The 26,586-nt window shown below is 31.4% G+C and overlaps 1 protein-coding gene across 1 annotated transcript in view; it reads left to right on the top strand.

Annotated features, from left to right (window-relative positions):
• Positions 1-26,586, top strand: part of LOC124354347 — a 55,624-nt gene that overhangs the window by 9,059 nt on the left and 19,979 nt on the right. The window contains exon 2 of the mRNA XM_046804731.1: positions 14,550-14,793. Within this exon, the coding sequence (XP_046660687.1) occupies positions 14,550-14,793 (244 nt within the window). The remainder of the gene's footprint in view (positions 1-14,549; positions 14,794-26,586) is intronic.

The following is a 26,586-nucleotide window of genomic DNA, read 5'->3' on the forward strand; positions in this document are numbered from 1 at the left end:
TTAGATAACACCCGATGACCAGCAAGGAAAACACGGACGTTCTCTTTATTTATCCGTTGGGTCAAATTCATCGAGCTACCGTAGTGCTACTGCCTCCACCAAAGGACACTATCATGAAATTTACACTGTTTTAATTATAGTGGTCCACTATTTATAACATGTATTAGGATTATAAATGATTGGCATTTTTAGTGAACTGTAATATAGACCAGCTACTGAAAATTACCACGTATTAATATGTAATTTAGGCTTAATAATTCCTTAGGGTAGATAGGCAGACAGACAGACTCTAGAGTGATATGCTTCGCTAACGCTAAGCCAATACAGAGAAATAAAGATCTGAATTTTGAATATTCAAATAGGTTGACATTATCCACACATTACGAAAGGGTAGGCTAACAGAGAACTCGTAACAGTATAAATGGCAGCTCTCATAAAAAGGTAACCTACCGCAATGACGGGTTTAGCTTTACGCATCAGAACACCGAAAATGATACCATTGTGACCTAACAAAGAGACCTTTGTTTATGGTCCCGTGATGAGGCAATGAATGTATGCTTTAATATAAAATTAATTGTTTGAGCGTAGCAGAAGACTTAATTACATATGGTTTTAAACTAATGTCCAACTGGAATTATACGCTTATCATGGTTATATAATTGTAGTAGAAATGATTTATAACGACCATCCTTTGTGAATGTTATTGTGTGGTTATCGTATTACCCTTAAATACGACGAGAAATGCAGTTTATAAATGTGCTAGTAATTGAGCAATTGAAAAAATCAAAATGTTTAAAACTATCGGAAGAATCATTAGTAATGTACATTTAAAGAAATTAATATTACTTTTAATTAGTTAAAGTACGTCTAAGACTGACCGTCTTAACGGTCTTACTTATAACAGATTTGACCAATTAATCTGTCAAGTAATATTTACCACAATAAGGAAAAGCTGACTCTATGGTTTGGTTTCATAAACATTCACGGCAATAAACCATACCGGCCAGCTTTTTCTTTGTAAATTCTAAAACGTGGTTTTTATTTACAAATTTAATTAATTTGATTCACATAAACCCAACAAAATCTGTTTCAAAGTAAACAAGTAACAGTGTCGTCTCAAAATCTAGGAGACACCTATTTTTATACTTAAACAACAAATATTGCTGTTAGATGATTTTGTTTGATGTTTGATGTGTTTTACTTGTCCGAAGCCTACCTTGACACCGCTGTCTGGGTTAGAAACCCTAATTGTAGACGTGTTAATGACAAACTTGTATTTTTCCATAAAATGTGCCTCCGGAGAGCGTTTGAATGCATGAGACAACTTTGACCTATTGGATAAACGTGTTAGTTTTAATTACGAATTAAAATTTTATATTGATAACTCGTACCCGACTTATAATCATTTTATTAGTGCTGTGCTATATGTTATGGTAAGACGTTCGTATTGAACACTAGTATTAAAGCTAGTTATTCTAATACAATCACCAAACGATAGAAGGCATTGCTGGAGAAATTTAATTAAACCCGCCAAACAGCTCGGTGAGGCTGACAGGCTTTGAAATTAAAACTGGAAGTGCGTGGGCGAAATAGCTTTGGTAGTCTGAGTTACTGGACTGATGTGGTTATTTTTTTTATTTATCGTATCGATTTGTCGTAACATGGTATGACGATTCTTTGTTTGAAGGTTATTTTTGACGATGGAAGGATTGTGAAGGAAACAGGATGTTTCCGGACATTTGCCATCGTTCAGTGAAACAAGAAATCAGTAACACTACGTTTCGAGATCTGCAATCTGATCTCTTCTTCAGGTAAAAGAACTAACCTAATAAATAATTACAAACTAGGTTAAAATAAACAAATCTTACCAAAGCGTTGTGGCACGCCTTAGTCAGGAATCGCAACCTACATGTTGTTTGTCATATTCACTAACTCCGACGTATTGTGACCTGTATTCCGTAGTTCAGTTTTAATGATTAGTGTTTTGTATAGTTTTTTTATTAAGTGCATGTTTATAGAGTTAGTGAATATGACAAACAACATGTAGGTTGCGATTCCTGACTAAGGCGTGCCACAACGCTTTGGTAAGATTTGTTTATTTTAACCTAGTTTGTAATTATGTATTAGGTTAGTTCTTTTACCTGAAGAAGAGATCAGATTGCAGATCTCGAAACGTAGTGTTACTGATTTCTTGTTTCACTGAACGATGGCAAATGTCCGGAAAAATCCTGTTTCCTTCATGGTATGACGATATTTTAAAGTTTATATTGGTATTTATTAACAATTATTAATATTTATTCAAAGTGTAGCGTAAATTCATATACTTCTGAAGCACCAATTCCAAATCACCCATTTTCGACAGTAATATTTACATAAGCAAATTAGTATATTTATTTAATTAGTATTTCTCTCTTTTTCATACTGAAAATAACATTTTCTTGACGTGAAATAGCTGTTATCTTAAGCTGACAAAGCCATATATCATCCAGCCATATATCAATTTCCATTAAAACGACAATTTTTCCGTCTTTGTAAATTCTAAAGTCTGTACAAACTTCAATTATTATTTTTAGAATTACCTAACGTCCTTATCAGACCTTAAATTACGTGGAACTTTGTAGAAGTGTCCAATTCATTGAAAGCTTTGATAAGGATGGAAATGACATTTAACAATGTTTTCAGAATTGTAGAAGTACATCCAGGAACTGTATTATGATGATTTAACTATCCCAAATAAAACTAAAACATATAGAGTGGAATATGGAAAGAACCGACAGAATTAATGAAAGTATCTGCCAAAGTACCCTTACCTAGTCACTAATTAGTTAAAAGTGATGATTGGTAGTTCAAAATGTTCTTATTCCCAATTGTGTAACATTTCGGGAGTTGCTCATGACAGGAACACAACAAGTTATAGCGCTGGATGGCAGAATGGACCAATAGGATATCTCGTGCTCTACTAGTATGAAAAATAAAAAAAAACAGATGTATTTTTATCCACTGATGTGTCAACTAATACATTTTGTTCCACACGGAGTTTGGGTGAAAATTACAAGATGGATGTTCCAGAGTTGGCAGCTCAGTTATCACAATAATCTATACTCTCCACACACCAACCATAACTCTGGTCCTTACTGTCAATGTTGGGCATTCGTCATCAATAGCCTATTAGCCACTAGCAGTTATCACACATTTCGTGTAAATGGATGTCAGTTCGTTATTTTGGTTCAAAAAACGATTGGTCATGAATATTTACAGCCAAATGTGTGTTTCATTGATCCATAGATGTGAATCATACATAACATTATGTGGATGAAGTATTGTTATAAATTCAATAAAACATTTACTACAATAGTGAACTATTAACAATTTGATTCAGAATTGAGCTACTGATCGTAGAATATATATGAATAGTATGATCAAAGATCGCACATTCAAAATTATTCAAAATTCTACAAAATAATATGATGGTACCAGTATTTTTATAAATATTAATTAAAAGGTGAACATTAAACTTGATCGACAAATATAAAGATTACACAGTATCAATGTCTTTACAATAAGGAACACTCTGAAAAGAATTCTGTGTTCATTTGTTATATATTTATATTCCCGTCTTGGAAATGGGTACGTGCCCGTAGTTCCTCAATTAATTAGATAAATTTAGACAATAATGACTGCTATCAGCGTATCGGTGTGCTCTCCAATAATGGTCCTGATTTTCCTTCAGCATGGGCTCTAAGACGTGCCTTAGAATTAGCAAATGATAAGTCTTGTGCCCAAGTCCACAACCGTAGTACCGAGTGCGGCCATATACTTCCGGCAATGGAATGGAAATTGTATTTCTCAAGGAAGAAACAAAAGGGTTTACCAGATATAAAAATCTGCATCCGTCTTTTGTAAGAAAATTCCCTGCACGCTTACCCCGTTTTAATGGAACACCATCTGATCTGCCTCTCACGATTTCTTGGAAGACCTAACAAACACATTCTAACATAGAAGATCATGCTCCATGCTAGACAGAGAAGGAAGTACTACAGAACATGTTCTGGGGGATATATCCTCAAATCAACAATCTATGGTTGATGGTATGTAACATCTAATACCTAAAATTGGCTTATAAGAAACGTATTGTTTGTTATTAATGTAGACCCGAAAAGTGTGTAATATAACTAAGCAGAATACATTGTAAAAAAATAAATTGATAAAATGTCGTTCATTCTTCTTACTTAAGATTTTTGTCTTTTATACTTTGTGTTAATGAAACCAGAAAGAGACACAAAATAGTGAAAAATAATAAAACATGCAGACGGAGGAAAATGAAAATGTTAAAAAACCAATTCATACCATATTCTATTATGTTGCCTAGTGCTTACATCGGAAATATTCTAAAAAACAAACAATATGTCAAGGAAAGTAAAATGTTTGTACTTTTTAAGTTCGGTTACAAAAATAAAACCCATTGTGCTGCCAGAGAGAGCTTCTTAGCCCTAACATTGACTGGTCAAATAAGGCATTTTTTGACTTTGACTTTAAAGTTCACTTATTTATGAATGATCGACTTGTTGAACCAATATGATACTTAGGTATAGTCTAACTCTGATCATCACGTAAAGATTTACACATTACTTTTGCATATTAGTGAAATGAGATTATATGATCTACAAAATGCTATTAGTTGTATAATTATTTAAATCAACAAACGACGTTATTTAATGAATTTTAAATGTATTATTATCAGTCGGTTGTAGTGAAATAACCTTTAGTTTTACCTCCTAAGAAAAAGTTTAAACTTTAAACCCTTTTAATTGTTTATTTTTGTCTTAGAACTATGGAGGATGTTTCATACAAAATACAACACACTTTCAAACTTTGTTTCTAAATTACATATACACATATTAACAAAAAACTAAAATATATAGGACGTGTATTTATCTTACCTTTAAAATAACACATCTCATATAAAATGGCACTGTTCTTATAGGTAGTTTAGCTTGAATTTTGATAAGTTGCCAATATGTACGGCTCTTAAAATGCATCACTCGATAAAGTTAAAGTATAAGTCAATACACCACATTGTAGTTTCTTACTATTCAATGGCTTTGATTAACATTTATCAGTAGAGAGAAAAGGTTTCAACAACAGTTACGGGTTAAAGTGTATATTTTGTAAGTTCAACAGTGTATTGGTCTGTTACTGCTATAAACAATAAATGTTTTACGCTCTCAAATACCATTATACAACACTGTTAGACTGGGGAAAACTGAGTTGTTTATGTTTTTCAATACATACACGTGTGATTTTGTTAATCACAAATTATATTTAGTTTAATAGATTTAGTAAAAACTGTTGTAAATGTGAGAATAATAAGGATTTAAGGCTTTCTCTTTCTGTAAAGGGAATATTTTCTAACTAATAACATATATTTTCTTAATAACGATACAAACTTCTTCGTTTGTTTGTATGTATGTTTAATTTAGAGTAACATACTTTAATTTGCAATATTTTTTATAGCACACACATAATGCTAACAAATTTATAAGTCAATCGATCACGGTAGTAATTTGAATATTTTTTTGCTGCAGCGTTTTAAGAAAAATTATTAATCTTACAGGAAAGGAGAAAAATTCTCCAGTAAGAGGAACATAATCTATGGAATTATATGGTTGTATTTAAATGACACAAAATATATCGAAATAAAATTAATTCATGAAGAATTGAGTACGTGATAAAATATCAAAGTCAATATCACTCGAAAATGTTTCAGTTGTCCGATTTTATGGCGCAGTGTATGACGCACATAATTGCGGATGTGAATCAGTAGACCCACGCGGTTGTAAACTTAGACCAGGCGGTATCTTCGCTATAAAGTGAGAGGACGGACAATATCTGTATATAGCAGGATGTGGTACATGGAGTGGAAAATTGTCACCGGTGAAAAATGTCAAGTGGCTTGAGGTTATTTAAGGTCCCGCCTTTGTGATCACGTGACCTATCCAACTCGCTGTGCAATGTGACCCGATCTCACACAAGAGTAGACTTTTATATGATAACCTCAAGTATGATATGAACCGGTCAATTGTACACAACTATTACACAACCAAGATTAACCAATTAATAAGATTTATTAGGTCAATTTCCCTAATAAATTAGAATAAAGAAAGAAAATACGTAGGTATTTCTTTTATTTCGTCATTATATTGTAATAAGAATAGGTAAATAACTTTCTTTACAAATAAATAAATATCTAAAGATCAATCGCATAAAACAATTATTTATAGTATATAGAGTGTAATATAATGTGATGCGTATTGAGACAAATTTGATTTTCATTTGACTAAGCATAACTGTGTGCTAGAAACTCAAAATATATTTTCATTTATAAATGTTTGCAAATCTTTAGACTCGCAAAAAATATTCTACATTTTGGAAGAAGTGTGTTAAAATTCAATATTGAGTAATACATAAACATACAAATGTGATTTTTAAGGGATCAACATACATTAAAATAGTCTCCATTACAACTAAAAAGCACCTAGGTATCGGTTATTTTATTGTTTTCATGAGATGTTTGAACATAAACAGGAATAAAAAATATTTATTTTAACTTTATAACTGCGTGATAATAAATGATGTCTATTAAAATCCCAAGTACCTTACAAGGACGTTATTTTGTAAATTTTGGTAAAGATTTTACTTAAAGAGATAATAATGGCTATTGATATTTTTTAATTTAATTAATTTTTACTATCAGTTTCATTGATCAAATTATTATATTTTAAAAATAATTAATCATAGCTAATTACTTGAAAAAAACCAAAATCTTTCGCAGGATCACAATAAAATTATAAGCTGTTTGACATTAGGTCTTAAGTTCAAAATGTACCAAATATTCTACAAAACTTAATATTCGTTCCGTTAAAGATATATGTGTAATAAATCAATCGAAAAATGCATTTCTTCCACGGACCGATGATGAGCAAAAAACGTTTGCCATGGAAAACCGAAAAATAGTTAAAACTTGATTATTCCATTTGACATCTTAACATCTTACTTATCAATCTAGAAGTACTCATAGATGAAACATATGAAATATTTTATCCATCCATGTAAAAAAAACATATGAAAGTTTTTATCCATCTATATTCCAAAAAGTGTTGTGCTTGAAAGCCTTAAAACAACGTTTTAATCCTATCTCAAATAGTAGATAAAAGCTTAGTATTTAAATTTAGAATAATTAAGTTCCTTAAATATTGTGTGTTTATTTTTAGTACATTAAATTTAATAATTACGTATTCGAAGAACTGGAATCATATTATCCAAACAGTATGATAGAAGAATTTTACTATACTAATTATGGAACTCCCTCATCTTCAGGTACAATAAAACTATTAAATTTAAGATATCTCCTTAGTTATCAAGATTGGAACTGTTCAGACATCTTACTGGTACCATTTAAAATAATCAATTCGTAAAAAAAATCAAAAGCTAATGCATAGGTTTAATAGCTAATGTATAGGTATTAAATAAAAATGCATTGGTACAAGATATTTCACTAAACAGAAAATGAGAAAAATAAAATACAGAAAGCCCGCCCGAATGGGAAAAGAGGATCTAGCGGAATCTTTATTTATGGCAGCTTAATCTGAAATGCCTCTATAACACTGTCAAGGATCACGAATCTTTTTGTAAATTGCTCGTGAGAACATAAAACAGCTGTTTTATAAAGAAAACATCGTTCAATCTTATCAGCTTAAGGTTTATTTCCACTTTATAAACAAAATAAGAGCCATTAGTCAGTCTAAAACAAGCAAAACGAACTATTATTGACAAATATATAGTTTGGCTTACCAAGAAAAGTTTCAATAAAGTTAACATATATAGGGAACAATAGTAAAGATCTCTTAATACTCAATGTTGTCAGTGTAAACTATAATCTGATCTTTATGAATCATATTGTCATTGCTGCCTTCATATTCCGAATATTATATAATCTTCTAATTGTTAGTATTATATAAATACATATTTCAATATAAAATATTTTTTAAGACAGTAATTTTCGGCTTATTGTATTTTAACACGGTAAGTTTTGATTGTTATACCTGGTCTGAAACTGGCAATGTTTAAACATAATATAAACTCTATACTGAAAAAATAATTTATATTATTTTGGTAATAGTATTATGTTGTAAAATTTATCAGAAAAAAAAAACTGTAATATGTTAAGTTATGGGTTTTGTATCACATCATACTTCATTTAAAGTACACTGGGGCTATGAGCAGAACTTAAAAAACTCTTATATACGTGTATATTAGCATGTCTTTAAGATGTATTTATACGTACAAGTATTGAGATTGAAGAACATTAAGCAAGTTTGAGCTTCAAGTGCCTCTCTTTAAAATATCAAATCTCCTCGGAATATTGAATCAAATGGTTGGTTATCCAGTTAGATGTATTAAATGGTGGCCGTTGACTTTTGCATATCAGCAGCAGATCACTAAGTTTGCTCAATAATGCAGGGTTATCATAAAAAGTATTTCGTAGGAAGATAGTATGGAAATTTCTAGATGTTCTATTGGTATCTCTGTAAGCCTCCAACACAAAATTTTGTTTATAAGCTGTTCTAACTTCAAAATCAGTTTTTTTGTCGTTGTTGTGGTGTGTCTAGTGAGTTACTATGTTCTCGAATAAAGATGAAATAAAGTATGTTTTTATGTATTGTTGGCTGAATTAAAATCCGCAATTTTAGTTCAACACGCGTTCAAACGTGAATTAGGAAGAGATCCACCGCACAAAAATAACATAACACATTGGCTTAAACAGTTCGAAGAAACTGGAACAGTTAAGAAGCAGATTCCAGACGAAACTAACAAACAATCAGCAATTAGAAGTCCTGTGAATTACATCCCTCGTCCAAGCGTTGAATTAGGTATTCTAAAAACAAGCAATTCACAAAGGTAAAAAAACAAACAAATTAAACTACAGGATTATAAAAATCCAGATACTGCAAGTATTAAACCTCAATTATTGTATAAACCATTACAATTTCGCTTGTTGAAAGAATAGGTGAAAACAATTTTTTGTTTTCACCTATTGTTATGTCACCTATCATTATATTATTATATCAATTATATCATCATTTTTCGATGATATAATTTTCACAGACTACGCTACTTTCCATGTAAATGGATGCGTTACCAGATACAATTCACGAATATGGAGCTCTGAAAACCCACATGTACTTGTTGGAAAACAACAATTAATTGTTAATGTTTGGTGTACTGTGTGATGAACAATCGCTTAATAGTGCCTTACTTATTTGCTGAAAAAAAAAAAAACAGTTAATGAAGTTGTGTATCTTGACATGTCAACCAATTATTGCTTTCCTCAGCTAGATGCACTTGAAATATTCATGAACTTCTAACAAGATGGTGCTCTCCCACACTTCAGTACATTGGTCACGGATGTTTTTAAACAAAATATGTGGATATCGATGGATAGGCCGCCAAGAACCTATGCTGTGGCCTCCAAGGAGTCCCAGTCCTGACACCTTGTGTTTTTTTCTTGAAGGATGCATCAAAAGCGTCGTTTATCCACAAAATCTTCGCGATCTTAACCACTTAAAACACAGGAATAATGAAGCAATGCAAACAATAACCTAAGAAATGTTAACAAATGTTTGGAGAGAAGGTTGCGTATCATTTTGGGAATTTGTTGATCGCCTAAGGGTGCACATATTGAAATTTAATAATTTAATAACAAAAACTGTTTGTGATGAAAAATTATATGAATAAAACAGCATTAACTGTAAGTAATTCAGGTTTTCTTTAAACCATATTTTAAACCGCACCATTGTTTTTATGATAACCCTGTATATAACTGGTTTTAAAGCAAACCATGGAATGGGAAATGGGATAAAATGCGCCGTCGAGACTTATTTTATTAATTCAAATTGGAGGGTTATACGATTTTTTAAAATAATGTTTAGCTCATTACTCATTACAGATTAAAAATAAAACGTGTTTTATACATAGTATTATTTAACAATATTCGTTTTAAAAATATTTATGATTTATTAATGTTAATGCTACAAATGTTTCTTATATAATAAATTATCACTCTATCAGGTAGTTTTAGATTGAAATGGGCTTAATTGAATATACATAATTATATATCTCGGTTTAATGTACCAAATATTCTAAAAAACTTAGTATTCGTTCCGTTAAAGATATATGTATAATAAATCAATCGAAAATTTCTTCCACGGACCGACGATAAACAAAAAAAGTTCAAATTTTAAATGAAGCTTTATTTCAATAATGCAACATTGAGTCATATGATACTACATGTCACGCTAGGGGGTTAGCCTGTGCGTTAGCGAATATTATTCAACCGTCTCAGTGGTTTTAAATTTATAAGAAAATTACACCTTAAGTATCACGAAAAATATTTATTATGCAGACTTTAAATATTGAATAAAACTTAATTTGTGTAATAAAATAAATAGTTTTTTGTATAGTATATTTCCGTCCAAGATTTGGTTGGGTGTCATTGACGTCAACTCAATAGAATGGCACAATTTATATTGTAGCTGCCAAGGTGATGTTACAAGTTTATGTTTCATTTAACTGTCTGTCTGTCCACAGAGCATCTCAAGAATGCAACATAATTGAGATTTGCTTGGGAACCTTAGTGAAGCTTGTTACGCAACACGCTTGTAAGTTTATTGTAATTATTAACCCAAATTGTGTATTCTAATTATTTTAGTTTTGTATAATTTTCAAAAAACATTCCACACTGATGAAACTGACTAATAATTAAATGATATAGTTGGCCAATGTAAGATATTATAAGAAAATAGTTGTAAAAATTTAGCAAAGTATTTCGATATCTGAAGTGGAATCACATATGTCAACAAGTCTCAGATAGAAGAAACTACCACTGCAGAGTTGTAAAAGTTTAATATTTCACTTGCTCTTTCTTTCAGGTTCAGAGTAGCTTTAGCCAGAAACTTTCTGATGGAGACGAAACCTGAAACATGAGTTCAACATCACATAATATAATCATAAGTTATCCCTCACCAACCGCTGCTATTTTATTAATTGTTGCAGATATCAAGTCTCATTTGAGTTATCTGTTATAGTATTCAAGAGTACCAGGTGAAGGTAATATATTATCAAAAATGTACATTTTAATGGTTTACCCTCTTATAGGTGTAGGGTTTAAAATATTTTACTAAATAAAGCTTTCAGTGTTGTAGGCATTGTTTTAGAAATAACTAATTTTCCAATTTATTTAGTCAGAGTTTGAAAATGAAAAAAATGTTTTTGTAACATTATTATAGATATCTCACATTAGAATCAAATGAGTATGTGCTAAAAGCCTGAAAACTTGAATGTAAATTATTTATTGAAATTAATTAGTGATTTATTAAATGTTGATAAAAAATATGCAATAACATTCTTGATTATATTGAAGGTGTAAGAACTAAGAAACACGCTTTCAGCATACTCACACAAATATAATAAAAGGAAGCGTGAACATAAATCAAGAAATCCAATAACTCACTTTGATGGTGAAGGGCTGTGCAACGTAGCATGTAGTAGAGACATTTTCTTAAATTCTGTTGCCAATTTTATCCAAACAGACGGCACATGAATACGTCTACATTTGACATTCAACCGAAATTGGTTTTAATCTAAAACAATTATTTTGGATTAAGTTTCACACGTCTTTTGGAACTCAGGCCCATCATAATATTAATACATCTATCATTGTATAGTAATGTAAAATCTAAAATTTGACAGAGGTATGAGGTTTAACAATTGCCAGATTATATAATCGTACACTTCTCAATTATTTGAACTGCCGCTATCCTATAAGACGTAATACTTATAATAGCAAAATTGATTGTAAAACTTCTAAGGCTCTCATTAAACTAATTTTGTCTAAAGAACTTAAATTTTTTTCTATTAACTGCTGCAACCAGATTTTCCTTAAATGCAACCGTCTCCCATTGTGCATGAATGAGGAAGGCCAACAAACTTCTCAAAAACATGTAGATTAATTCTTTCATCATAATATTTCTATCGAATCAGTTAATTATTACAGCTTGTAAAGTGGTCACAACCCCGCATCATCCTGCATAACATCATAAATTATTATTATGAATATCGATTTTTGAATGGATGTTACTTTAGGACTGGTGTGAATTTTTGGCGAAAATTCTAATGCAATCTTCTTTAATAATGTTTTAGTTACATGTTTTATAGATTGAAACTGAATACCGTATATAAAAATTGAAATGAGGTATCAATAAATAGTTTTATAAATTAAAAATTAAAAAAATTGTATGAATTTTTTAGCTCTACGTGTCTTGTAATCTGAGACTTACAAAGCTCTCTTCCACTTGCTCTATGATGTTTAACTGAGGTATAATGATTCTCAGTGGGAAGTTTGAACCCTTAGCGTGCATCAATAGTTAAGACACATAACAAAAGTGCAAATATAAAAGTGTTTTAATTTTATTTTAAGGTTTAATAATACTAATGAGCGACATAAACGTTTTCCTCAAAACCAAACGATCTTCCCCAATCTTTACAATTTGTATAGAATGAGGCTAGCAAACAAAGGCACGTATATGTACTATTTCCATATAAAGTTTAATTTTAATTCAATTCAAGTTAATTTCAATTAGTTATAAATTACAGAAATTATCTTGGCCACCAAATTATTGATAGGTGCACTAGTTTTTGAATGGGGATGGTTTAAGGTCTGTTAGAGGGTCATGTTAACTGTTTGAAATTTGTATACAATCTAGTTCACAATTTTTGATAATCATATTAGATGAATTTGTACACTATTTGCGCTTTGAACAATATTAATAGGCTGAGCGTGCAAGTCACTCCATAGCACATAGTTGAGCCTTAGGAATATGTTTACATTGGTTTTATGGGAAACTATGATGGAAACTAGAAAGTAGCGTAATAAATAAATTTCCAAACAAACTGAGTACAATCGTATTATATTTTAACATATGGCAGATTAATACATGCATCATACCTATCCAAGCACCTATTGGTGACTTTGTATTTAAACTTGTATTCATAGAGTGAAAAATTAATAGAGCGGATAGTCAATGTTCAAGGTCGCTGACAAGGCTTGATTTCAGTGTACTCTTGAAGTGTATTACCCTCTCTAGCTCACCAGAGCATTATTTTAACAATGTTATTGAACCTAAATCAGTGACCAAAAACGTTAATGTAACCCGGAACAGTATTTCTCGAGAAAAATTGGATATGCAAACTTAAATTTTGGACTAAATCTATTTTCTACAAAGACAGGATTGAGTTCTTCCACACCAAGGAATTTAGCTGAGCTCCATTAAAGCATATCGCTTAGTAGTTTGACAAAATTGTTCTTTGTGATTAAAATATTTGAAAATTGTTTTTTTTCTTAAGATTGCTTGTCTCTCTATTTGTCCCCAGGACATTCCGAGAATAAAATAGACTTTGCGTGCAACCAGGCGTACTCAAACCTTATTATAAAGTAGGTGAGAATAAATATTGTTATTTCATAAAATTATATTAATGTTAGTTTTTATTGATGTTTTATTATATCTCAGAATAGTAACATTGACTTTTAAAATGTAATTTTAAATTAGAGGGCGTAGCAGCATACAATTTGGCATATTCTACTCATCCACATACCCAAATGAATGATTTCGGTTTTATCTACATTCAGTAGTGGAATAAGGTAGACGCGTTGGTTGTTTGTGTAGGCTGGTATTGTTGCTTATCTTTGTTGTAAAGGGAGGCTTTACACCACTGAGATCTCAAAGGGCCCATAAATACCACCTCTATGCGCGCATTTATTACTTACAGGTCAAGCAATCCGAAATGTAAGTATAACATTATTATTTGATAAATGTACTACCAAAATCTAATATTTTGTTTAAAAATTCAGCTTTATTTTTTAATAAACAAGACGTTAAGAAAATCTGTTTTATAACTCTAATAAAATTCATTTGTGTAATAAAATATGAATAATATATAGTAGAGTAAAGTTGCATTACGTTTAGTACCATAGAAATATATTTGAGGAAGTTAATAACAATAAACGTATATTCGACCAATGTGTGAGATAATCTATAGTAATCGAAAAAAGTACATCATATTTGTTTTATTTCCTTAATCAAGCATTTTGAACTTCTAATAGCCCATGAGCGGAGAGTTAATGTAGTATATGTACACAATGTCTTTTTTTATTCGAAATCTATATAGAAATTTGCACTAAGAACAAAAATGATCGTCAGCTATACTAATTTTTTTTTATAGGTCGAAATTGGACTGTATGAAAAGAAAGACCATTTGTCTAACCAACTACACAATTTAAGTACGAGTACATTTCCGTTGCAGCTCCTAAGCCTGGTGCATTGAAACTTAAGCCACTGAACCACCTGTTACCACAAGGATTTACATTAAGCTAGCTTTAAATACTCTGAACTCTCGTTTTTTGACCTCGTACTCTGGCACCTCTTGTTCTTTAGGCACTCTCAGCCTCTAGATTCCCCCATCACCTGGCATGTCCCGGCTTTCGGGCCCCCCTGGACCTTTGGAAGTTCCTGGCCTTTAGGATCTCCAGGCATCTGGCAGACCCCAGTTACTCGCAGGCCCTGGCCCATAGCAAACCTCGACCTCTGGTTGCTCTCGGCTTCTGCCACCTTTCGGCCTGAAGGCTCCGGCTATTTAGCTCCAAAGATGGCTGACTCCATGGATAGATTTAGTTCCTTCGTTATTACTTGTTCTGTGGAATATATGTCTATTTTGTCTAAAGCCCTCCCCAAAAACAATTATATTGATCTATCAAATCCACAATATTGTAGGTTAACCCTACATGTTGTGGATTTGACCTTGGATTCCACCCACTCGTCACATAGTGTGCAGAATAACGACCCTTGATTATTATTTATAGTATTGAAAGTTTTAACTTTCAAGTAAAAACTCCATATCTATATATATATATGGAGTTTTCACTGCGGTACTGAATGGATGAATGGGTTAACCTCAGGTCGCGATGTGTTGAGCACATATTGTAACATTTTAAAACATTTTACTACGCTCAAGATATTCTTGTTCTAAAAACAAATATTAATGTATCATATAGCTAATACTACGTACAATTGAGATATATTGAGATAATAAGTAATATCTAATTCACCTACTCATTATACTAATTCTAATACTCATATGAGTATTAAGTTATAATCAGTGATGATATTTCTCTTCTTAACTCAGCTATTCTGTCAGACACAGTCTATTGACAAACGCTTCAAGGCAATTCTCAAACTAGTCAATATCAGATAGTGTCCACAAACTTCGAAACTAAAAGTTATTAATTGCTGCCCCTTCGTAATTGCTCCGTTTATCAAATCGATTGACAAGAACATTCTACTTTAATAAACGCAGATTTGCATAAAATGATTTGCTTCCCAATATTTTAGAATTATAAAATTTATATACTCATATGGTATTTGCGTGTCCACATGTGTGCGTCCACTTATTTGTATGTTTCTGTTTAGCTTATATTGATTAATCGCTTGCAGCAATGACGTTGAGTTATAAGTATTAGCAATGTTAGGAAGCGGTCTGAAGTGGAAAACATGGAACTAGTCATGGAACCACCCTCACATTGCCTTAGAACTAACGTTGTTATAATAGTACGAATCTACATAACTGGTGCAATTGTACTTGGTGCCTACTTGACAAAAGGAATTTCTTGATAATTTATCAAATACAGATAGTGTTGATTAAGAGATAAATAGAATTTTTAACCAGCAAATGCATATTAAAAAATAAATAATGAATACTTATGAAAGTAGACTTTAACGATAGAACGTGTTAATTATCACTAAAAATAGGAGACAAATTATGGCAAAACAGATACTTTTTGTTTTTGAAACTTTTATTTTTAAATATCTATTATAATAGTTGTATGTACTAAATATTTTCAATTACAAGTAACATTTCTTATTTACTCCTATATTCTTGTAAATATTTTAAAAATTTTAGGAAAGCTAATGATTTCAGCTTTACTGTTTGTTATTTTCATTAAGAAGTAATTAAAGAAGTTCCTCCAAAAATACTATAAACACTCTCCTAAAATTATATAAAAGACTATTTTTAGTCACATGGAAATGAAACGATGAAACGAAAGATGAAACGATTAAAACAAATGAACATTTCATATTTAAACATAAAAAACATTAGGGTTGAAAAAATAACCTCTTGCACAATCCAAACGAAACAGATTTCGTTGAGCAACCAGAGCTTTTCATCAAGTCAAGACGCCGCCTGGTGTAGAGCGTGTAGAGCGTGCTTTCATTTTCCGAATGAGATATTTCCTTTTGAATAATATCAACAGAATGTCTCGCTTTTTCTCGAGTGTCTTTCATTTACACAGAAGTGACAATCTGCGAGTGTAACCTGCGATATTTAGCAGTTTTGTTGTATCCCAAAACACATAGTGGGGACAAGAATAGCTAGCGACAAGCAATCCATACGCTGTGAGACACTGAAATTACTTGAGTTTTTATGATAAATAAATCGTTTTTTAAATGGAAAATGAACTTAGCTTTATTATGTAATACAATAAATTTATATACAATATCACACTAAAATGTACCGCTCATCTGAGTAACAATAAAATTATTTAGCAGTTCGAAATTTTCTGTACAACTGACATATATTGGAACATATGAATCCGTATTTGAATTAGGTTACGTATTCCTTTAAAAGGACCAAAATGTCCATTACTTCCTCACAATAATAAATGTTTGTCAGTACGCACTGGATAAATTATAAAATTTGGTCTACTATGTACATCAACTCAATCAAAACATTGGAATGAATACAATATTTGAAACTATCCCGAATTAAGTAAAGATCATTCAAGAGGACATGAATGTTTTAATGACTAACTAGAAAGAGTAAGTTCCTCCATGCTAAATCGTCCTTGTAAGACTGAACACTAAAAGTTCATTCTTTATGTAATAGGCTGAGTGAACACGTCAAAAATAGCTTTATTTCTCATGCTCTAGCTCACAAGGAGATGAGCAAGAAATACAGTATTCGTTTATATTATATTAGTATTAATGTCATATCATTTTATGGTAATAAAATACGTAGTAATAATTAATAACGTTCTAGACAAGACAGTTGCCTTAAAACATTTTATATTTATTTATAATATTATAATTATGTATCATAATCTTTTAAAAATTAAGTATAAGCAATTCGAGCCACTGATTATAGTGGTATAACAAGTAAAGATAGACATAGTTTGAACTGTAATTCAACCCCCCTCCCCACAACATATTCGATAATAATTTGTACCTGAAAAATATCCGTAAGAGATATTCTTGGGGGATGGAGAATTGTTTTGAGAAAATTTTCCAGCGTAAATATAGAGAGTTTGGTACCTCATTTAAGTGGTTTGTTGACACAGATCATCAAACAAATGTTTTCAATTTACTTGTCATGTAAATGTACATTTTAATTGTACAAAAGTCCTAAATGTACTTTTTTCAGGGTTTTATATTGATACTTCATTAGTAAAGAAATGAAACTCCAAATGCTACCCAAAGTCAAAATTCCAAAATTTAGTTAAAAAACTTTCGACTAATAAGAATTTTTTATGTTTTGGACATTTTAAAATATAGCTAAATAAAAATATTTTATATAACCGTAAGATAAAAAAAAACTATTATTTTTTTGTACATTAGATGTCTTTTTGTGGTACCCAAATTCCAAGGTGATACCAGGCAATTCACCTTACCTTCTTGTTTTTGTGTATTTAAGTTCTTAGTATGTGTAGTATGTATCTAGCTTGTGATATTTGACCCTCAGACTTTGGTGCTTATTGTCATTTTAGTTTGTAAATTCACTAAAAAATCTTAGCATTTGTGAAGATATTTGTTTTTGTTAGTTATTATTCCTTAAGGAGCTAAGTAATAAACGCTGGTAAATGTTTTGGGAATTTATGTAATGTAAAATTATTTTGTCTTAATGTTATATAACATTATATAAACACATATATGTGTTAGTTTAATTAATAATCTTACACTAATTAATTATATTTCAACTACTTCTTTGCCTTTTATTTTGACCCAAGAGGTTGCAAATATTTGAAATGGATCAAATGAAAATTAGAATTCAGCAAACAAGCAAATAAGCTTTAGTTCTCAATACACTACTCCTACCTATTCCTACCAACTACTGAGCATCACTTTTGGTCCAAGAATGTGTTTCTTTGCAGAGGATGTTGATGCGTGGCCCGATCTTTCCCATGATTTTTTCACTTTTTATGACTCCACATTTCATATCAAATAACTATGACATGCGAAAAACATTTTTCTTTTTTGCTTTGGGAGCAGTTTTTTCCACGTGAAAACTCGCCTTTCAAAACTTCTTGGCTTTTACACTGTAGTACCTAATTTCCTTGTTCTGAAGTACCGAAATGGTTTTTTGAGTTACTCCCAATGTTGCTGAAAGTTCTTCTTGTGTTTGGCAAGAGTCTTCTTCCGGCATGTTCTCCAAATCTTCATCTTTAAAAGTTTCTCGCCTTCCTTTACATTCTTTATACCTTCATTTCAAAATCACAATCCTTTAACCACGTAAACCAACATTCACCCTAGCCACTGTTGTGTTCCTGGCCCTCTCGAGGTACCTGGCACGGGCCTGAAACTACCTAGCACTTTTGGGCTGCGACAAAAATGTGTACTACATTTCGCTTTGTTCATAGTTGATTTATGCTTGCTGATAACTTGTTAGTTTAACTGGACTAACCTATTGGATTCAAATTGAACAAACATTGGTTTTTGATGTTTATCCAATTTGGATACTAGTAATCCATAGTAATACTAGTAATGAATAATAGTAATCCAACACGGAACTATAGTACTTATATACATATTGAAACAAATTATCTAAACTTCAGCATAGGTTATACTTTGATCTCTTATCATCACTGGATCTCTGAGGTTTCGTAAATTTATTTTAGAGCAAATAAATTTACTCTAATTTACTGGAATATATATGTTCATCGTTCTAAAATTATTCAACCAAAAACCTAATATATTTTTCTCACTAATTGAAATTGTGTTTATATAACGCTGGACTTTATAATTTTTATAAATTGGGTCTCTACTATATATATTAAACAATGAAACACCTTCGGTCAATAAACGATCAGAAAATTATAAATAGTTATTTTAATCGAAATACAGAGGTTTTGTACCGTAATCTTATCACTCAAGCGTGGTCAAATTAAAACTTATTCATAAACCGTTCTTTGACAAAGCAAATCACTGTTCTGATTTTTATTAATGAAAATTACTTTATCGACTGCATATAGGTTTACAAACAAATAACAACAAAACTTTGAGAAAATCATCTCTAATTTTAAGAAATAGTAAAAATATAATAATTATGCCTACGGTAAAAACAGCTTTTACGTAATTAGTTAAAGAGCAATTGAAGTTCTAATTAAAAAACTTGTAAGAGAGAAATGCTTGAGAATATTTTTCAAAGACATCTTTAGAGGAAAACGGAGTTGCAAGATAAAAAGTAATTTCTCTTTAACCACCCATTAACTCTTGTTTAGTCATACAATTTTACTGACATTGACATCGAAATTAATAATCATTAACAAATATAGGCCAATGCAAGTTATTATATAGCAATACAATGATCGAGATTCAAACTTTAAAGCCTTTGCAGGATAACTTCTAATTACAGTTCCAGAATTGTTTTCTCGATTTTGTTTAGTCGATACAACACGAACTTAGGTCTTATGGCTTTTAGATAAACATTTATTTACTGTTTTAAAAAACGGTATATTAATGTTGAAAAATTTACAGACGCTTTCGGATGAAAAATATTAGAGCTTCGGGACAGAAGAGATTTTCCGTACAGATAATTTCCTGTGTTATATTCCATGATTTATGACCGTATCGATTTTAAAATATGAACGAATAATCTTTTACGACTACGTAAACAATAGATAATGCATTCTATTCTAAAAATAGTACATTTAGGATATATTAAAATTGATTGTAATTGATTGAAAAATAATTAAGTTTCATGTAATTATAGGTGTAACATAAAGAGTTCGCTTCTGTAATAACTCATTATGCGAAGAGATAAAAAAAGCGAGTATAAAATACTGTATTACAGGTATGGTACACTATTCTACCCATTAAGCTCTGAGTATTTGCATGGAAATTGCTTTCGATCCTTGAAAGTGGGTTTAGTTGTTAATTTATAACACTCAGATTTGGAATGTACGGCGAGTGTTCCCTATATTGGCCTCAATATACAGAATTCAATATAATGTGAATGAAACCTTTCTCTTTATTATTTTACCGGCAATATAATAGGATGTAAACACGATCAGATAGGTAGTATTAATAACTATGGTACCCATACTATAGGATATACTTGAATATACTTAATTCCCTTGCGAGGGATAAGAGAGGAGCTAGCTAATTCCGTGCAGCCTCGGAATCTTTGCTAGTTGTGATTATTTATGCTCTTGATAAGCAGCCAATATAAAAAGGCCGAATCAAGGACAAATCGCTCAGAAGAATTCAAATTCCACACCAAGAGATCGTACAGAATGTAAATATTGAGTTTTACATCATTATTAGTATCCTACAAGCCAAATGGTTTGATTACATCTCTTGTGACACTGTGATTTAATTAAAATTTTTTAGCGAAACGTAGAATTTCGCTGGATAAATGTTATTTGTATGATCAATAGCATATATTTTTTCAAGAGGTCAAGAGCAGAGCCAACGATATCAGCAAGGCTTGCCCTGTAATCCCGCAATATTTCACTGTTGTCAGTGACGTCACAAATCAAGTTGACAGATTTAAGCCGCCCGATTGGGATTAGTTGGTGTTTTGCCCAACACTCGGGATTAAACAAACAGCTTTTCTCCTGCCATCCATGGAAAGTTTGACATTATTAAATTACTAAACGTTTTTTTACTATTGTTGAACAAACTAATCAGTGCCAAGAATTACCTCATGTCTGTACGTGAGTGCGTGTGTACTGTATATTTTTCAACTTGTTTGTAGAAATTTCAAATAGAATAAATTACAAAACGTTCAACTGTTTTTTGTAAGACTTGTACTTAGTATTGTATCACTTTATCCCAAGATTGTTAACATTACCACCTGAAAACCTAGGCTTGATGGTGTTAAATGAGCGTGTTTGTAAACACAATAAACAATCCTGTTGCATGTTTTAGAAAATTAAAACGGAGTAGTTTGCAAAAATAAATTTATGTTAATCATTAGATGCTTCCAATAGCTATTACATTTCTGAAATGATCATAAGGAAGTTTAGAACTTTTCTTATAAGTTTACTGAGTTACATGTGAAATATGCCCTAGAACTTCTCTTTCGATTAGAGTGCAATGATTATTCGAGTTTATCAATGTATGATTTAAGGAGGTTTTAGTTTAGATATGGCGAAAACCTGAGTTTTATGACACTTTCAAGACCAAGCGAACGATTTTTACTCGTTTTTCTGGCACTCCGTATATAATTATACTATAATGTATTAAGTATGACACCAAATACTCATTTTTGCCAGGATATTTTCTCATAGTACAATTTTCCATATTACTCACTAATGAAGAAATCTCACCCTAAAACTTGTAAAACAATGTTGGTTCTAAAAGGGGTTTTAAATATTTGTGAGCAGAATGAGGCTCGCAGAATCGATCTAAAGAAAGTGTTGAAAGTGAAAGGTCTGCTGTCGGCTAGTAGCAGCATGGTATTATCTATGGAGGTGATCGTATGACGACAGAGTAACGGAAGTACTGTATATAAGTACACACGTAGATGTTAGATGCTGTCTAAAAGTTAGGGTATGTGGATTTGCTTATTGACTATTGTTATTTGGCAGTTTTGTTAGTGAAAAGACAAAGTTTCGTACTTTGAATGACAGTGATATTTTGAAAAAAAAAAAAAAAATGTTAGCTGAAAAGTCTATCAATATTTTTAACATGTGTTATATTATTTTTGGTGTACTAAGTATTAAAAAGAAATGGATAAAATAGCCACTAGATATAAATTTTGACATGCTGTTGCTAGTACAGAAACAGTACAAGGCAGAAAATGAAAGACTCACGTCACTAGATGAAAATAATTGTCATACACAGTTGTTAAAGTTGACTTGTAGTTAAAGTGGAAAACTAGATCCCGAAGATCATAGATTACAAACGGCGATTATAGCACACAACATGTGGAGCAGACAAAATCAATAGATATAAATCAAACATTTAGCAAGGGAATATGGACTTAGCCACTATATGGCGAATAAAGTTTTGAAAAAATCTCAGTCTACCTTAGATTGGACGATGACCTTTGTGCAGGTATTATTTAATGAGGCGTATAAAGTTTGCGTGAAGTTCTCTTTGGTCATGTTAGACAGGATGGAAGAATGTCCAAATCTCTTCAAGAATATTTTTTGATCAGAGTAAGCTGTGAATAATGGTTGTAAATATACGAAATTGTTATTACTGGGTATCATAAAAACTGGATGTCATTTTGCTTTGAAAGAATGCAAGTTAGGCTTAAGGTTGTAATTCATCTAATGCTGCGAAGGTTACACTCTTCATGCTACCCTGAAAAATTTCAGACAGTTGATCAAGCATTTATATGGTAATAATAGTTATCTTCGAATAATTATTAAAAAAATAAAGTACATGCAGAATGGAAACTTCAAACTCTACGCTGGTTATAACGAATCGCTCCTGGAAAGTTTCTCCAAAAGTGGATTCATCGATGTGGCCCGCACCCTTGGCCCACTTGAAGCCCTGGTACCTTCGTTACCCATGCTATTTATTTTTATGGGGATGGTCTATAGAAGAATTTTATAGCAAAAGGAAAACTTCGATTCAAGAGTTAGAGCTTGTCGTAAGATTTGTTATTAGTAATATACATATAGGTTTCTTCGTAAATCAACTCAGCATTGTTGAAAAAGTTTGAGGAAGTGCACAGTCAATGGAGGCAGGCGCTTATGTAGAGGTGTAGCACATTGTGTGTATTATATGGCATTCAAACTTTTCATAAATCTGTATATTATTTATTTGTATTACTCATTAATATGCTTGAAATTATCACCTGAAAATAGTGACTGGGTTCTAAGAAACACTTATGTTAAAGTAAGAAAGAAGTCTTAATCAGGGGAAGTGTGATAAATTCTTTTCAACTTAGTCTTTCGCCGTAAGGTGATTTACATCACAGTAAATAATAAGACGAGATATGAACTTGCAGGTGAAGTGGGAATTAGAGTCACTTGATTAATAGTAGTGGGAAAGGATTAGGATGATGTCCCGTTGTTTGCAGCGTTGACGTTGACAATGTAATTAAGGTAGATTAGCTGGACATAATACGTTTATTGTGGTTTGTGGTTGAGAAGTCAGCTTTGGACAGAGGAATTACTTGAAGGGAACTTATAAAGGAAGTAGAGACACGTAATGCACCGTTGGGGTGAGAGGTATACGTTGTGTTTGATGTGAGTTGATCTCCTTCTCTTTGTCGATGTCATGTTTTGGGCGTGGCACCGTCTCAGAAGAAGTTCACGAGGGAAGTGAGGTGGATTAGGTATGGAATAAAAGTGAAAAAGTAACTGTGTCTTGATGTATTGGCTTATATTCAAGGTTGATGGATCGATCGCTAAGATATAACACAAAAATATAAATAGTGAAATTTCATTCTAAGGTGAAACATATTTACAAATATTTGAATAACAATTTTGAAAATAAGTTAGGCGGTTTTAATAGTAAGTGCGGGAAACTGAAAACTCTAAATAAAATAAAAGCATCTTGAAATCGAATCCATCGGAACAAATACAAATTCGATCTCTGTGGAATCTGACAACTAAATATACAATATATTTTCAGTGTACATAAATCTAAACAAATAATATATCAAAACCTAAATTTATATACAGTAAAACTAAAGGAAACCACCGTATTTAATTATAAACTAAATTCAGATGAAACTGCAGCCTTCTTGATGTATCAGATTCATAACGTTTCATAAGATCGTAATGAATTTAGTGACAACTTCTGAATTGGTAAATCATATTCTGATACACAGCAACTGGTTCAACAATTATCGGCACTGTTGTTTCTATTATTGTTATTAGGTAGTTCATTAACTAGTACACACAGCCTTGGATTCTAACAGAAACACATAAATTCCTTATTGGACACGTTTATCACATTTAGCTTTTCAGTAACTGCAATTTTATCAATATCTAATACTATGCGGTTGGGACGGAGACATAGGATGTTTCCTTAATTGAAACTTTGAAGTGTTCTAACTCATCATCTGATGGTATATTGTCACAAGTAAGGGTGTTCCGATTCAAATAAACCTCTTAGAGTGTAACACCACTATTAGTCTACAAGCCAAGGGCCAATTTGCACACAATCTGGACTTTCTTGAAATCTATAGAAGAATTTCTCCCAAGAATGAAATTGATGACCGATCAGGCTATTTTTGTGAAGATCAAAATAGGAGGGTCAAAAAAGGGTTAAAAATATTAAATGATCATTTTATCTCTGATTATATTTTCGATAGTTTTACACACTTAAAACACCCTTAAAGTACGTAAATAAACGTTAAATCATCGTCAAATAACCATATACAGAACTTTAAAGGGTGAATTTCAGTCTTTATCTAGTTCTTTGAACGTGATATAGTTATACATTTCAGATATATATAGTTACAGGGTAGGAGTACACCACATCATTCGTTGCGTAACAGTCTTCGCTGAGGTTGCATGTAAACTTTTTAGCCTGTAACTCATTTAATTCATGAAATATCATGTTAGAAGATGGTCAGGCTGACGATAATACAGAAAACAAATTATCACAAAAATACGTCCAGCATAATTCCATGATTGAATACGATTGATCACAAAACACATTTTATTGTCTGGGTTGAAATGAACCTTCATTCAAATTCAAATCTACGGGTAAAATATTTCTCAAGATATCTTGACACACAAAACATTCAATTTTTTGTCCATTAAGTTATGTTGGATAGCAGTGTCCAATTAATTAAAGTGCCGGTGACCTAAGACAAGTACTAAAACGCAAAAGTGGCTAGAAATCAGATCTGATCACCGACTGAATATTAGAGTCCCATTCTATTATTTTTCTTTGTTAATAAACATGTAACATATCTAAATGACGATTTTAGTTTTTAGAATTTTATTTGTCTGGCTGCTTTATCATTGCCATCACGATTACCTATAGACCAATGTAAAGCTATTCGCTAACGCTCAGTCAAACCTCGTGGAGTGTCATGTACCATCATTAAACTGAGTGTTGCTCATTTAAAAATAAAGCTTCTTGCAAAATTTCATGACTGTAGTTTTTTATTTTTTGAAATTTCGCGCGATTAGACAGACAGAAATGAAATATTTCCAGGCTCTCTTTCTTTTCTAAAGCTCCACCAACTATTTATATTGGTGACGATTGGTTTTAAGTTTATTGAGCTATACTAAACTAAATCTAGGAAAACAATAGAGTTGCATATTTTTAACTCAAAAGTCCCCTTCCAATTTCGACCACCACCAAAATTAGCATGTTAGAAGATTAATTAATTTCTTTTTTTATTTCAGTTTATTATTTCATGTTTGTGTCATTTACGTGAAATTTAGAAACATATATTTTTGTTTCGGAAATTCTTATTTTATCAAAGTAAACCGTATTAAATGACATTATGTATAAACTTCTTTAAAATACTCCAGGCTCTTTGAGGTTAATAAAGTTACCAATGTGAGGCAATTTCCTGTCTTTCTCGCTTTGTTTTGTTCTTTGTAGCATAAAAGTGAGTTAAATCCTGTTGACTTATACATCAATTATTTTAATATTACAAGAATATCCATAAGAAACTTTTTCTTTCTTGTTACATGGTCTAACTGATATATCTTTATAGCTATAAATAATTTTTTAAATAAACTGAATTACTCGAGTATGTTATAGATAATTTACTCACGTTGCTAACGTCATTACTTGCAAGACATTGTTATAGACTGACATAGATTGTTATTGAACATGTGGAGTTGTGGCGTATGGCATCATTGTTTCATATATGCCAGTCATAAGTCTTAGCTGTATTTTTAAAATTAAAATTTACCGACGATAAGCCTTTGTTAGACTGAAATCATCCGACTAAACAATGCCGCACACAAGTTTATCATATTATGTCATTAAAAATGTTTTACAGTTTCCTCAGTAGTTCTAATTAGTCACCTGCATTCTTTAGTTTGGATTCAATAATTAGTTTTTTTTTTGTATTTATTAAATACGTTTATTTGACATATGGCTGTTGTGTATCCTGACATGTGTATCACAACGTATTGACATGATGTTTTAAATTTTAACATATAGGCTATTGTATTTATGTATTAGGTTAGTCAACCACCTGAGGAAGGGATCAGATTGCAAGTCACGAAACGCAGTGTTACTGATTTCTTTTGTCACTGAAAGATTA

This window comes from Homalodisca vitripennis, chromosome 1 (genome assembly GCF_021130785.1).
Source record: "Homalodisca vitripennis isolate AUS2020 chromosome 1, UT_GWSS_2.1, whole genome shotgun sequence".
NCBI classification, from domain to species: domain Eukaryota; kingdom Metazoa; phylum Arthropoda; class Insecta; order Hemiptera; family Cicadellidae; genus Homalodisca; species Homalodisca vitripennis.